A 15,354-nucleotide genomic window follows, 5' to 3' on the forward strand; every position below is an offset into this window, starting at 1 on the left:
CGTGTATTTTTAACCTCCCCTCGAATTTAAACCAAAAAAAGGGAGGCCGTCGCCTGGGGGAGTGACAGATCGGATTAGATGGGATCAGACACATCCTAGGCGATTCCTTCGCGGGACTGTGGGTCATCCTTAGAAAAATCGAACAATAAAGCCATAAGCCATTATCTGTCGCTTAGACAAGTTCTATGGTTTCTTTATGTTGGAAAGCATTCGAATTCGGAAACTGAAATTTATGATATCTTGATTAAACATTTTTTGGGTGGTAGATCTGAAAAAAATACTGAAATAAATCTTAATACAATGTCTTTAAGATAGACTTATTAAAATAATTATTAAGGCTATGCAGAGGAATTAATTAAATTACTTCTACCATCTCGAATTATTCCCACTTTCTCCATGGCGATACATTGGTTGATAATGATCTGAATACGAAGCTGTTGAGAACATCTTTAACTCCTTGGAAAATCATCAACGATACAAGAGCCAAGAGAAATTCTAGCTTAATTATATTTATTAGGAGCTAAATTTCCCCTCCAATTACCCCAGATGGCTAATATTCCTATCTCTTATTTTAACCACACCTCGGACCACTGTGCCTGGAGTCTGCAGACCCAGCGAAGAATTCTTCGGAGACGTCTCTTTTGCCCTCTGCCTTTCGCTTTGATTGTTGCTTCTGCTGTAGTTGCATTTACGCGATGCCTTTGCGATTTGAACGCTTGCCAAATTGCTTTCCACACACGCACCGAGGAAAAGTGGGAAAGCGGGCGGAATGTGGGGGAGGCCACCCTTCTTTTCTCTTCCTCATTTGGGCTGTCGTCGGGGAAATGCAATTGGCGATTGTATACACAAAAGGGCAGGCTGGTATGAATGAGGCCAAATCAAACGCATCATTTGACTTCCGGCAGGGCGTGGCAACAGACCTCTCCCTAAGAACAGCAATTCTACACAGAATAATAGCCCCAATTTCCGCATCATATTATTTACATTTTTAAAATTTTTTGCGATCAAATCTGTGCAAAACCCTCAAAGGTCATTTTATTTCAAATGAAAGAGGCATACTCTTCATGGTCCATTACATTTCTACACTTGGTACACACATTTTACAAGGTTCACAAAACAATTTATTTAAATTATACTATTAAAATACTTTAATTGAATACAAACAATTTCATTTTTGGATGTTCTTAGAAAATTAAATGACCGAGGAAAGACATTCTGAAATTTTGTATGCCAAATTTGAATAAGGTTTTTCAAATTTCTAAGTAACAACATTTTTGTTAAACCGCTTTTGACCAGATCTTAACATATATTCTCCTTAAAACCACCAAACCCGTTTTCTGAACTGTCTCCAAATGTGCTTGCTGTTTATTTCGGGTCTTTATAGTCTTGACCGCCGCTGTGCCAAACGATTGCCGTCATTCGCCGATAGAATGCGCTGCAGATGTTGTTTTAGGCCAATTACAGCCAAATGCCAGCGACAATGGCGAATAGTTTGGAACTGCAGAGATGCCAGAAAAAAGATCGCAGAAATGCAAAATCGGAGCGCGTGTGGTGAAATATGTGAGAGCGGATGGGAAATTCGCTGGTCGAGATTGACGGACGGCCGCCAGGCGGGCGCCCACTAAACAAACTGAACTCTCACCCCGAAAGACGCAAGACATGGGGATTACCACCTGCCAGGACGGTCTCAGACTCAAGATCACGACAATAATGATGGGGCGACATTGTCATGTGCCAAAGCAAACACACCGTACACAATCTGCACGACTCGCCCAATCCCCAGCTGTCTGAAGATGGGCCGAATCCCCGGCTAATTTACGATACAAGTTATTATTAATTTGTCATCGAGTGGGGCATTAAAATCCCCCCGACAAAAGAAAATACAGACGGACTTATAACGAGGAGGAATGCTGGGGTGCTGGTTTTGGGACTCTTAGATACCCTGTATTAAAGCAATGGTTTGTGGAAATTTCTAGGAATATATATTTTAAGAACTATTATTACTTGGAATTTATTATGAAGGTGTCCAAAAGTAGGCACTTCACACTAAAAAGAAAGTATGAATCCCGAAATAATAGTGATGCATACTTTAAGGCACATTTTCTTGGGACTTATGTTGCACCGTCGTATTACTACTTTTATTATCTTGAAAAATTCTATTTCATTCAATATAATACCTGGGGATTACTTATATTCTTTTGAAACATGGAACCATATATTCCTTATCTAGAGCGAATACACCCCTGATTGCTTAGTTAATGGGTACAATTAAGCAAGAATTCGTGTCTGCCTGTCTGTCTTTCGGATAGCCCGATATTGTGGTTAGTAAACCCGCCGGATAAACTGTCCCTAATGGCTCATGGCTAGTTGACAAGGGCCAAGAATTGGTATGGAGTGGAGTGGAATTAGCAAAGTCAATTATGTCGCTGGGGAAGGTCAGTCACTAATGCCTATGGGTAGGGCTATTTGGCATTGTTCTCGACTGGAATCAGGGGTCCACAATCTCCAATCCTCAATCTAACCAACAGCTGGCGAATGTCACTTGTCAGGGGTATTTTTCTCGCTTTTACGACAGTTCCAATGCGACATCACGCCCACACGGAACTCACCTTTGCAGATCTCTATAAATACATATACTATATCTCTGTTTCTATTCGCTTTTTGCAGGCAATCTTATTTTATACACCAAGATGGCTGTGGAAATCTTGGGAGGGTGGCAAGATTCATGCGCTCATCATGGACTTAGACATAGGCATTTGTTCCGAAGCCGAGAAAAAACAAAAAAAGAAATTACTTTTAGATTATTTGTGGGAAAATTTAAGGTAAGTGCGGATCAAATAAGGCGTGCTCTGCAAATGGCCAACATTTAGTTCGAAAATTTTAATTGTTTCCAAATATAAAGAAAATATTTCTTTCCAGGTAAATTTATTTACCTCAATCGTTTTTTTTTTTAACACAACCAAGTAACTTAAAAGAGCGGGCTCAACCGAATAAACCCATTTATCAAAGCGATCCAAAATATTTACAAAATTCTTAAGAGAGTACAATGCACCGAAACTCACCTTTGTAGACGATTCGCGGAACAAACATTTCCGGGCAAAAGTGCCCGCCATTAACAAAGAATTCTCCGGAAATCGACTGTGAGTCACTATTCCGAGTTTTCCAGAGACCAAGGAATCGCGAACAAACGTTTTGGCATTTGCAAAGCTCGCTTATTTGTGTATATATTTATTTACATCTGAATCACAGCTAATTGCCTTATATCCACCGACTTCATTTGCAGATATCACAATTGGTGGGCGTACAGATATTACGTGTGTGAGCTGCTCGCCCTTATAAATGTGATAGGTGAGTAGTAGTGCATGAAAATAACATCTAGGAATAGCAAACCGATGTGTTTGAGATCGTTATGGACCAGGACCATAGTGATCCTAGATCACATTATTTAACGCTGCAACAATACCATATGATTTTGAACCTGGCTTACTTTCGAGCCTGAAAGGTCAAATTGATATGAAAAACGGAAGAAAGCTAAAGTCGAGTGTCTTGACAGGGAGCTGCCCAGTACTCAAGTTGGGAAATATAATAACAAGCCTAAAGGACTTTATTTACCAGTAAAGTGAGACAGTCCAATATCGATGACAAAGCCCTAATTTTTTTCGGTGCACATGGCAATTCTTCGACTTCCCCAGGTGCCAGTGAGATCGGTAAACAATGTTTCGGGGTTAACTAAACGGTTTCTTGGGAAAGGGGCAACATAAATTCGGCGTTCAATAACACTCCCCGTTCGATTTTACGCCGAAAAATCAATGACGAATTTTTATCGACTGACCGCCCCGCATCAAAATAAACAAAGCGCCCCGATATTTTTGAGGTCCCCTCGAGGGGCGTACGCGCTGAAATCCGAAATCTGACAAAATAATGAACTGTCAGAAAACATGGGAAATAAACAATAATAATGCGAGTAATACACGTTTATAAAATGGCTGACATCGCGTTCGTTAATGGAGGAGCGAGGGGCGGCGATCGGCGATCCGTTGGGAAACGCGGGCCTAATTGGCCAGAGATTTGAAATGGGTCAATTAGCCGCCAGGAAAAAGTGGAAATGTAAATGGAAAACGGGAGGCATTTTCCCTCAACTGGCTGAAAGGTGAGGCGCCATGAAATGCATTTAATGGTGGTTCCAGAAATACCGGCGAACAATATATATAATACTGTCTACTATTTATTTTATTTTTTGTTTTATTTTACTGGTAAAAAAGCAGCTTAAAATTAAAAAAAATATATTATTCCCCAATTGAGTACCGTCGAAGACCTCGATTGTAGCCTTCTTGCCTGGATAATGTACATTCGGTCGGGATGTAGAAATATGTGTCAGTGGAATCAGGCTTTTGCTTCTGCGTATGAGAAATCTCATCTATCCAGTGGCCAAATAGGCCTTTTAAAATTCATCAAGAGCCATTTAGCAATAGTTTCCTCGTTAAGCAGTTTTACTTTTGAGCACTCATTGGTTGTTTATTCGAAAGTTTATTAGGCAAATAGTTATGCCAACTATAGCAGTGCAGAAAGTGCTCGTTAAAATTCGTTAGTGCCCCAATGGCAGCATAAGACCGATGGTTATTCCCTTATTGTTCTCTCGATAAACCAGTCCGCCATAAAAATTAACGTACCTTAGGGGCGTTGTTTGTTCATTGACCTCCATCTCCATACCAATTAGCCGCAATTAGCGCGGCCAATTGATGGATTTCGATTACGAATCTGAAAAATCCAAGTCCGAGTCCGATTTCGTATGGCCTATCTGCCATAATTAATGGGGCGAGCGGGTGTGGGTGAGTTGTAATTGCGAAGTAAATCGATTCTTTCCCGCCTCGTTGGCCTTAAATCGATCGATCAAGCGGATCCGATCGGATCGTAACGCCGAATTTTCCAAAGAGCACCTATGCACCCATGCACAACAAAAAGAAAAAAAAGAAAGGGACGGTAAATGGAAAATAAGAGGTGGAAAATCGGATGGCCAAGGCAACAAACCCATCAATCCCGGGGTCCGATAAACAGATAGTCAGATAGTCAGGATCAAGATAGATAGATATAGACAGATGAACCGAACGAACGAAAAGTGTATCTCTGTATCTTTTTGGTGCTGATTTGTATCTTTTTTGCGGCTCTTTTGCAGGTCAAATGTTTCTTATGAATCGATTTTTCGATGGCGAATTTATGACATTTGGCCTGGAAGTGATAGATTATATGGAGACCGATCAGGAAGATCGCATGGATCCGATGATTTACATATTTCCCAGAATGACCAAATGTACATTTTTTAAATATGGTTCAAGTGGGGAGGTGAGTAACGAATGCAGCTCTCTACAAACCCAAGAATCAAATAATAATTGAATCTGTTCTTCTAGGTGGAGAAACACGACGCCATTTGCATTTTACCATTAAACGTTGTTAATGAGAAGATTTACATTTTCCTTTGGTTTTGGTTTATATTATTAACGTTTCTCACATTATTAACGCTAATATACAGGGTGGTGATTATATTCTCTCCTCGAATGAGGGTCTACTTATTTCGTATGCGATTTAGGTGAGTTCTGCGGACAGTAGAGGGGTGTACTGGGGATGATATGGGGATAACTTAGGCAAGAGAAAAATAAGCCAGAACTGAGGTTAACATAGGGGGTCTAAAAGTATGCAGCAATCCGAATCCATTTCTTGCTGCTTTACCTTTAGGCACCCCCAAAAATGATTTAAAAAATGTAGCACTTATCCCCTTATCAAATCTAGTGAGCCCCAAAAATCCGTTTCTTACATTTTTTTAAAACACATTTACCTAACAATCTCTTTCCAATTGCAGGTTAGTGCGTCGTGACGCTATTGAAATAATCGTTCGTCGTTCGAAGATGGGCGATTGGTTTTTGTTGTATTTACTAGGTGAAAACATAGATACAGTTATATTTCGTGATGTTGTACAGGACTTAGCGAATCGTTTAGGACATAACCAACACCACAGGGTGCCTGGCTTAAAAGGTGAAATACAGGATGCATGATATTGGGAGTATTAGAAGCAATACAAAATGCAATTTGTCGTCTCCATTTGAAAACCATCGAAATCAACAACAACAAGAACAAGACTAAGAAAGAAAAATTACAACCACAATGGAATCTAGAGATCTTCGCAGCAGCCGCTTCATAACAAACTCAACACACCGCTAAAAAATCTTTAAAAAACGTATCTCAAAAATACAACCAAAAAAACTATCGTCAGCTCGCAGTCAGTCATAAATCAGCATTTACAACCATGATCGATAGTCGATTGAAACACACCCAAAAACCACAGGGCATAGAACCACAAAAGAAGTACAGAACCAAATGGAAGCGGAATGAAAGCAGAAGGAAAATGGAAGAAAATAGGAAAACATCAAAACAGCCACGCAACGAGAGGAATTTGGAAACAAAATCAATGTCAATCAATTAATGTAACGAAAATAAGTAAATGGATAATGGATAATCGAAGGAGAGAGAACGGAAGTCCTGCGACTTCCGGACAGGACTCCCAGGCCGGTGGCAAGTAGCGCCTGCCGTCGGCCAGGGGTCACAAGGTCACAAGGTCACAAGTCACAAGGGATCGCTTGGGAAATCAGCGATCGGCGACCCATAGAACAGTTGCCCAAAGGACAAGGTCAAAGTGTGAGGAGAACAGCAACAATGGACAGCACCGGAAACGGACAGACACGCACACACACACAGACGACGCAACACTCACACACAACCACGCTTATAGCGACATCACTCATACGCCCCGTAGAACACACCGCACTTTGCTTGTCATGCAGCGTTAACTAAACCAAACATCAACAAAGTCGAGACGACGCCCGCGGAAAATTGCATTTCTGTATTAACCCCAATGAGAAATCGAAAACGTAGAAGAAGAAGATGAGAAGAAAAACGAGAAAATCGATGATCAGCATCACTTTCACCGAGGAAAAGCAGGAGCAGCCACTTAAACGAGACGCTACAGCTACAACAACTCGAAAGAACAACAGTAACAACAACAAAAGCGGCAAATGAAAGTCAAGAAAATCGCAAGTGGAAATCGCAGAGAGGAGTAACAGTTTAATTAAATTAAATTCAATTCAATTAAATTACTTATTACAATGATATCTTGAAGTGTTCATGTATTCGAATGTAGGTTAACTAAGTCAAGCATACAAATAATTCTACATATATGTATAATATATATATTATATATATATATAAACAATTTTTTTTTCTAACTCTAAGCATTTGTATTACCCGCTAAACAAATGAACAACAAAACAAAAGAAAACAAAAACGAAAAGAAACGACAAAAAAAACAATGAAAAATCAACCAAAAAAAGGCAAACTGAAAACAGAATTTTTTGTATACAGAAATGAAAGAAAATTAAAAACCAAAATGAGCAGATAGAGAGTAATAAGAAAGAAAAAACAAAGGCCGAGGAGTAACGAACAGAAAATATCAGTAAATATCAAAGAAAGTTCAGAAAATACCATACCGAATACCGAAAAACCGAAACAAAAGATACATTTACATAGTTTAATTAGAAGAAACTATAGCGCGCATCACATTATATAACCGAAAAACCGAAAAACTGAAAACCGACCGAACAGAACTCAACTCCCAACTCACAAAGACAAACGGAAACGGAAATGTTTTAAGCTCACACACACACACACACACACACACACACACACACACACCACACACACGTATACAGCATGTAAAGCATATATAAATATATATAACTATCAATCGATCGTTTAGCAAAAGAGAGCAGCCAACATTCGCAGCATAAATCAATTAACTCCACTAATAATAGAGCATACTCAACTCTCTCTCTCTACAAAAATACGCCTAGTACTCAAGCGGAAAATGCGAAAATTCCCCAGGAAAATCGGGCGGAACACTAACGCTTTGCCACATGATTCAATTGTAAACATAACGATAATAATACTATTATACCGCTAGCGAATAAAGTCCCAAAAATGAGGGTTCAGCTCAGGAGTTCGACAATTCCCCTAAAGTCAGTATGTACGTGTAGGCATTGCAGGTGGCCGCCCCGCATGGAGACCTTCCTATAGGAGTAGGAGAAACCCCTCCGAAAGTTAGTCTTCACCCATCCATGAGTTCATCATGTGCTACAAATCGTAATATCCGTCCAGAAAACCTTTTGAAGCGCGCCTCCCTTCTATACTTTCTATATCCGCTGGGAGATCCCATCCTGATTCCGATCTCTCTCTCTCTCTTTTGGAAACCCGATCCTTGATCTGGGTTCCAAGCGACTTCCGTATCCCCCAAGAAATGGACCAAAGAACCAGTCACCCCCTCGCATTTTCCACATCTCTCAAAGGACGACCAACAAAATAAGTACACAGCCAGAAAAAGCCAAGCCAGAGATGCAAATCTAACAACAAATGTCACTGCCAACAAAACCAGTTAAAGTAAAATCAAGTTAAAATAGTTAAAGACCGTATATGAAAAAAAAACTAAATGGGAGAGGGTCTAGAATGGAGGGTTTTTCTCGCGGGGCTGAGCCTGCAATGCCTAAAGTACACCAAAAAGCGAAAGGAATTTACCCCCGAAGATTGTTCCTTGTCACGAAAAATCAGGAATTGCCGGTATGGACCTGCTCAACCTCTCACTCCTTTCGGGAATTACTTTCGGATTTCGGACTTGGGACTTAGAATCATCTAATTTGAGTGCTTTTTTCCGTCTACTCACACTACTCAGCATACTCAAGACGCATTACGATTTAGAGGGAGGAGGAGAAGAAGGTGGGGGCAATGTTGAAGCGAAAAAACAATAAATGTAACAATAAATGGTAATAAGTAATTTTAGCGTACTTTTTTTTAACAGCTTATAGCCAACTAAGTGAAGTAATTGTAATTCTAGTTCAAACTGAACCATTTTTGTCTGCGTTTTTTTTTCTTCGTGGATTCGTAGGTTAAGTCACACACACATACAGATACAGATACAACCACACGTAAAACACAACCAAAACCACAAACAGTAAACGAAAAGCAAATGTATAAATATCGAGTATACTTACACTGTAATTATAGGGGGGCGAAATAAGAAGGAATACCATACCAAAACGTAAGCATATTACAAGGAAATTGCCATTAGTCGATAGTGTTAAAGCGATACGTATATGATCTACAATGCTAGGCTAATGAAAAACCAAAAAAAGAAACGAAAAGGAGGAAGGAATATTAGTGTAGCTCAAGATGGAATCTCTCGTATCTCGTAACTCGTAACTCCAACTAAAAGCAATTGTAAAATATCGTAACAGGTCTAGGGGCGATCAAACAAACAAACAAAAGCAAAAGCAAATGCAAATGCAAACGAACAAAAAAAGCAAGACTTTATTTTTCAAAGTGTTTGCCGCAATATATAAAATGTACTAGCTGAATCTAGAGGTTAAGAAGGACATTTCATAGACGCAATCCTAGAAGCAATAAGCACAGGCGGAAACGGAAATGAAAATGAAAGCAGGAACGAAAGCGGAAGCGGAAACAGGCATCGATGACTTTTCACCACGTTTCAACACCTCCGGTACAGTTCTGTCCACTTTTCACCACACAGCACGGCACTTCTCCCTCCCTCTCTCTCTCACACCCTCTTATCCCGTCTCTTTTACACTAATCTTTAAACTATTTCCAAACTTAACAGCCTGTTTCCACTACAATCATCTTATGTCGAAATTGTATCAAATGCAAAGTGTGAACAGTGCGATTTTACTCACAAAGTCAGTGGAAACAGGCCATCTCTCTTGTTCATCCCATTTTAAACATCTGTAAAATATTGGAAAATTCTGTTTCTTGCTTTTCAGTGACCCGGAATCTCAGAATATGTGTTTGTCCTTTGTTTGTTCATTTGCTTGTCAATTTGTTTGTTTGTTTGTTGGCTTGTTCCCGGTCCGAATTTAGTTTCTGCCATATTATTTGTGTATAATTATTATGTATTCTTTGGTGGCTAAGTTAAAGCTTAAGTTCTGTAACTTCTACCGTACTTTCTCACTCATTTGTTCTTTCGTGCAATAAAAACGAGACTTGTATACATATCATTGTTTATTTGGTTTTATTTTTGGGGTTGCCTTACATATTATCCACTCACTTCCACCCACTCTTCCTCTCTCTCTATCTTTATCCCTGTCTCTGTCTTTCTTTCTCAGCACCAGCACAACAACAGCAAAACAAAAAAAAAACGAAGAAGAAAGTCAATTTCTCACGGCTCAAAAACGCAATAAAAAATGAACCAAGAAATCGAATCGAACTAAAAGCAACAATTAGTGAAGCATATTGGTGAAATACTCGTAACTTATATTTTAAATCGAATTAGTGAGTGATTAGCGCAACGGTAACGATAAAAATACAATTTAGTTGAATTCCCTAGCAGAATCGAATCGAATCGAATAGTGAGAACTTTTTATTAGGAAGCGAAAGCATTTTTTAATTGTATACTAATCGAATCAAAATTGTAAAGAACAAATAAACAAATATTGCATACAAATTGAAACTGCCAATTCACATTCTCAGACAAATTTTTACGAAGCTAAAGCTAAAACCAAAACCTTACAACACCCAATTAATAGCACTAAGCGAAAATATACAAAATTGCTGAATATTACAACCGACAAGCGAAACATAATCGATAAATCGTAAAATCGAACTCGTATCTAGATCAATAACTATGCCCACGACTTTGACTTTGACGCTCCTTCGTTTCGTTTTTTCCGATTTTCGATATCCGATAGCCAATACATCCGATAGTCAGTCGATAGCCTATATCGGATTGCGGCTCAGGCTTACTTTAGTCACTTAGCGTATATATCAATTTGTGTGTGTGTGAACAAATAGCAGACAATAATTAGTGAAGGGAACTTTTTAGGCGAGATCGGGGGTCCAGGACTGAAATGCCGAGGGAAAGCTTTCCACTATTCCTGGACTAAGGGGGCGTGGCTGGGGATTTTTACAAGCAGCTAATTTATTGTCTTCCAACATAGCATAAATGATTCACTTTAGTCAAAATACTGTGTTTGCCAGCTTAAGTGTGAATTAGTTTTAATTTGTTACTGTTAATTTCCTTTACTGTTTGTTTATTGTTTTTATTAAATTCTATACTAATGCCACGTCCCATGATCTCAAAGGCTTGAAAGTGATAGAAAGAGATTTATTTCGTTGGTGGCCCAGAGTTCAGCAGCAAAGTTAGCGAGCAGCATTTGATGGAGTGTATAGGAAACTGCCTTAAAGTGATTTTCAAGTAAGACCGATCGATCAACCAGCAAACCGTGTATATATATTATATAGAGGCCGAGAGTCGAGTCGGTGAGCATTTTTTTTACTAAAAGCAACTTACGAGTAAGCCTAACTTTTAACACAAGGACAACCCTTACACACGACCTGTACATAGCCGACATACATACATACATACATACAAACGAACACCCTGCATATATATAAAAATATATATATACAAGCATATACCTATATATAAAGTGTTTTATAACGAAGTGGATTAGTTGGTAACTGTAGAGCGAGACATCTTTAGCAAAATTACACCTAAGTTTTCCAGATTCAGATGACTTTTTAACCAGACAAAAGCGAACGGCAAAAAGCAGCAGGCTGGCAGGTAGACAAATTATGAAATTATAATATTATGAAATTATAAAATTACATAGAAAAGCAGTCAGAGTAAGGAACTATTTGTATTTCAACTTGTTTTCCACGAGATCCTAAGTTTAGTCAAACGTAATGGAATGTAAATGATAAAACGAAACAAACGTATGTAAAATAATTGCATAAATAATTTCAAATATATTCGCCGATTGCCTTCAACTAGAGGAATTTTGATTACACTTAATAACGAATACTAAATAATTAATAATAATTAAATAATGCATTGAGTATTTATACAAAACAAAAAGTAAAAACAACTATAAATATATGGAAAATGGAAAAGTGGGTAGAGGAGCAGAAGGAGAAGAACAAACGCAGAAAGGCAGACGCAGACAGAGAACAACAAATCTACACAAAAATGAAATTCAAAAAGAACTGAAGTAAAAACAAAGATTTTAAAGCAGTAACAAATGGCAAACAAAAGAGAACAAACGAAAAAAAAATCAAGATAAAGCATTCATATTTGTACACTAAACCCGTTAAGGAGTACGCAACTTATACACGCAATATTAGACTAAACCGACTTCGATAACCGATAAACGATAGATTTCCCCAGCCCCCAGCACAGATGGCGAGGGTCCCCGTTCCCGCGGAGAGCCCCCGGTCTTCAGCTGCTTCAAATTGATTATTAACTTTTTTGTTAACTAGAGACACTCGCACATATCCAATGAAAGACGTCGATTACTTTCCATCCCCATTCCTATCGAAAGACCACCACCCCTAGATACGCACACCCCCAAGAATCGAAAGCGAAATCGATGGCAAAATCGAGATCACAACAACAATTACGAATACAATTACAATGGCCACCACAACTACAGATGCACAACCACTGGAGCGAAGGACATGCGAATTAAGAAAGCTGATATAGGAGCTGAAAGGAGTAGATCGAATCTAGTGAATACTTTTAGGCATTAAGCGTACTTCTAGTTTGTATCTCTTATATACACACAGATATATCTAGGTATGTGGATATAGCATAATTATACAGATATACAAACCTATCGATAACTCACATACCGCATACAACTAGCCAGTGGAAGTCGAAGTCGAGCGCAAATCGCAGATGATCGATAATAATCGATCCAGGTCGATAGAGGTCGATAGAGGTGTAGATCCGATCTTTTTTTTGTACTAGTACTTGTATGGTAATTGCTAACGGTATATGGTAAACGGTAAAAGGTAAAGGTAAACGGTAACGGTAATGGACATTTAACTAGTTATAACGTGCAGTTATCGTAATTTATGATTATCGATTATTGAGTCTTGAGTACGATTATTACGGAACGTTTAATTTTGTTAATACGAAAACAAAACGCGAGCATGGTTAATAAAGCTTTAATTTGAAGCTATATAGGTATATATATACGCCCATATATATATATACCCACACACTTGACACCACACACACTCTGACACACTCACACACACACAAGGAAACGTCCTCAGTTTATAAATTTTCAAATGAGTGACATGGAAAACTTGAAACGAAACGAAAACGAAACGAAAACACGTAGGCAGTACGAATTAGGTCTTAAGGCCCCCATATAAGTAACATACAATTAACATTATTAAACGAATCAATTTATTATTGATGGCAAATGGAAACGATAGCGATAGCGATGACGATAAGGATAACGGTAATGGTAGCGAGAGGGGAGAGCCAGGCAGGATAGGATAGGTCGGTGGCGCGGTCATATAGATCACATATGCGATCATATATCCGATATCCGTCGATATATGGCCGGTATATACGTATATATACATATATACATATATGCACACGTGCCCCGGTCGCCATACATATACACACACATATACTATATGCATAATACCAGTGACGAGAGTTTTTAGTCTATACTAATCGAATCGATCCGATCGGAGGAGGAGAAGGAGAACGAGGAGGCAAAACAAATATATATACAATACATGGCATACACTTATATGAAGCCCCTATATTGAGGATATAAACGTGAATTTTTAGCAGACTAAGTAATAAATTATACACTCTAACAGGCGGACATAATCGAACTACATACACTCAAACACACACACACACACACGAACACAGGGCGGTATGCAGATATATATATTATATACATACGTCAGCAATACGAATAACAGTAATAATAATACTATGCAATAAAGTGAGGAGAAGTGAGTACTAAGCGGAAACGGAAGTGGAGGCGAGAACACCTAACATTTAAGACACTGAACAAAAAATCGACTTGTAAATAACACAAACACCCACAAACACACACACACAGACAGACCGCAGACAGTCGCATCAGTATACATACACCCACTCACACACAGCCACACACACTCACACATTTTACGATTAGTTAATTTTACAAACTAAAATTATTGCAGCAGGCGCATTACATAAAATGAAATACAACTAAAAAATGGCAGAACGAAACGAAAATAAAACCAAAAATCATATGCATTAAAGGTAAAGTAAAGGCAAAGAGAAAGCAAAGCAAAAATGAGAAAGTAAAGCGAATGAGCCCAGTGGGTTGCAAAGGGGCGGGGGAACTCTCCACCCGAGCCACGCCCCCCGCCCTCGACACGCCCAAAAAAACAAAAACAAACAAAAAGGCCAGGGACGTTGATGGGAATTAATAAATTACCAAGTAATATTATAAAATATTATTATATAAATTATTATAATTATAAATTATTATTAAAGAAAGCAAGCAACAAACGTAAAAACAAAAAACAACCAAGATTAAAAATACAAAACGAAAAAAACGAAAAACACAAAAAAAAACAAACAAAACCAAACATAAACCAAAAACACATTATTATAATGCGATAATTGAGTAATCAACAAAACGAATTGACAACGTTGTATGATTTTGATCAGAAAGTAATAAAAACAATTTTCGATTTGTTACGAAATATACATAAATATCTGATGTCTTTTATTTCACAAAAGAGGAGAGGCTAAAGGGTTTTTGGATTGATTTTTTTAACAACGTTAACAATTTATCATTCCAGAATATATAAATCTTAGTATTTAACAATATATAACCATATATTCTATGAGAGTAATTTTTTTAAGCCCTTTTATTATTAATTTAATTTGATTTTATTTTAGTTCGGCTTTTATACGCCAGGTGGTGGATGCAGAAGGTCCTGTAAAAATAATGTAGATGTTGGAGTTGGCCGTGTAAAATAGATTAGAATGATACAGGATACGCCATCGGCTTCCGCTAGATGGCGAGCTAAATGTAGAATTTATCGGCCCCACCTGGCGTCAGCAGACCTTACTAATTCCGTAACATCCCAAAAGATGGCTACATATTGTTACAACACTTAAAAATAGAACAAAAGAATTCAAATTCAGTACTTTAACTTACTTTTTGATAACTCTCTGCATTATTCCTAGTCTGAACTTAGTCTGCACTACAAAAAAATATTTTAATACCCCACGAAAAACGGGTATTTTGATCGACAAATTGTGAAATAAAGTCAGATTAAGGAATGTGATACTTCGTTGAGCTCGTAATTAAATTCACAATCGACTGGCATTTAAATCTTCAGACTTTAATTTTTGAAAAATTTTCGAAAAAAATAGATGATACAACCCCTTACAAAAAATGCGAAAATGGGTCAAAAAATAAATTTCCC

The 15,354-nt window shown here is 38.2% G+C and overlaps 1 protein-coding gene across 9 annotated transcripts in view; it reads left to right on the top strand.

Moving 5' to 3' along the window:
- The window catches only part of shakB (shaking B), a 173,011-nt gene extending 158,410 nt beyond the window's left edge, over nucleotides 1–14,601 (top strand). For all 9 annotated transcript variants that reach the window (XM_070997805.1, XM_017081651.4, XM_070997806.1 and 6 more), the window contains 5 exons: nucleotides 2,668–2,822; nucleotides 3,284–3,348; nucleotides 5,174–5,340; nucleotides 5,406–5,584; nucleotides 5,855–14,601. In XM_070997805.1, the coding sequence (XP_070853906.1) occupies nucleotides 2,668–2,822; nucleotides 3,284–3,348; nucleotides 5,174–5,340; nucleotides 5,406–5,584; nucleotides 5,855–6,047 (759 nt within the window). In that variant the 3' untranslated portion in view covers nucleotides 6,048–14,601. The remainder of the gene's footprint in view (nucleotides 1–2,667; nucleotides 2,823–3,283; nucleotides 3,349–5,173; nucleotides 5,341–5,405; nucleotides 5,585–5,854) is intronic.
- The last annotated feature ends 753 nt before the right edge of the window (nucleotides 14,602–15,354 follow it).

This window comes from Drosophila suzukii, chromosome X, assembly GCF_043229965.1.
Source record: "Drosophila suzukii chromosome X, CBGP_Dsuzu_IsoJpt1.0, whole genome shotgun sequence".
NCBI lineage: Eukaryota > Metazoa > Arthropoda > Insecta > Diptera > Drosophilidae > Drosophila > Drosophila suzukii.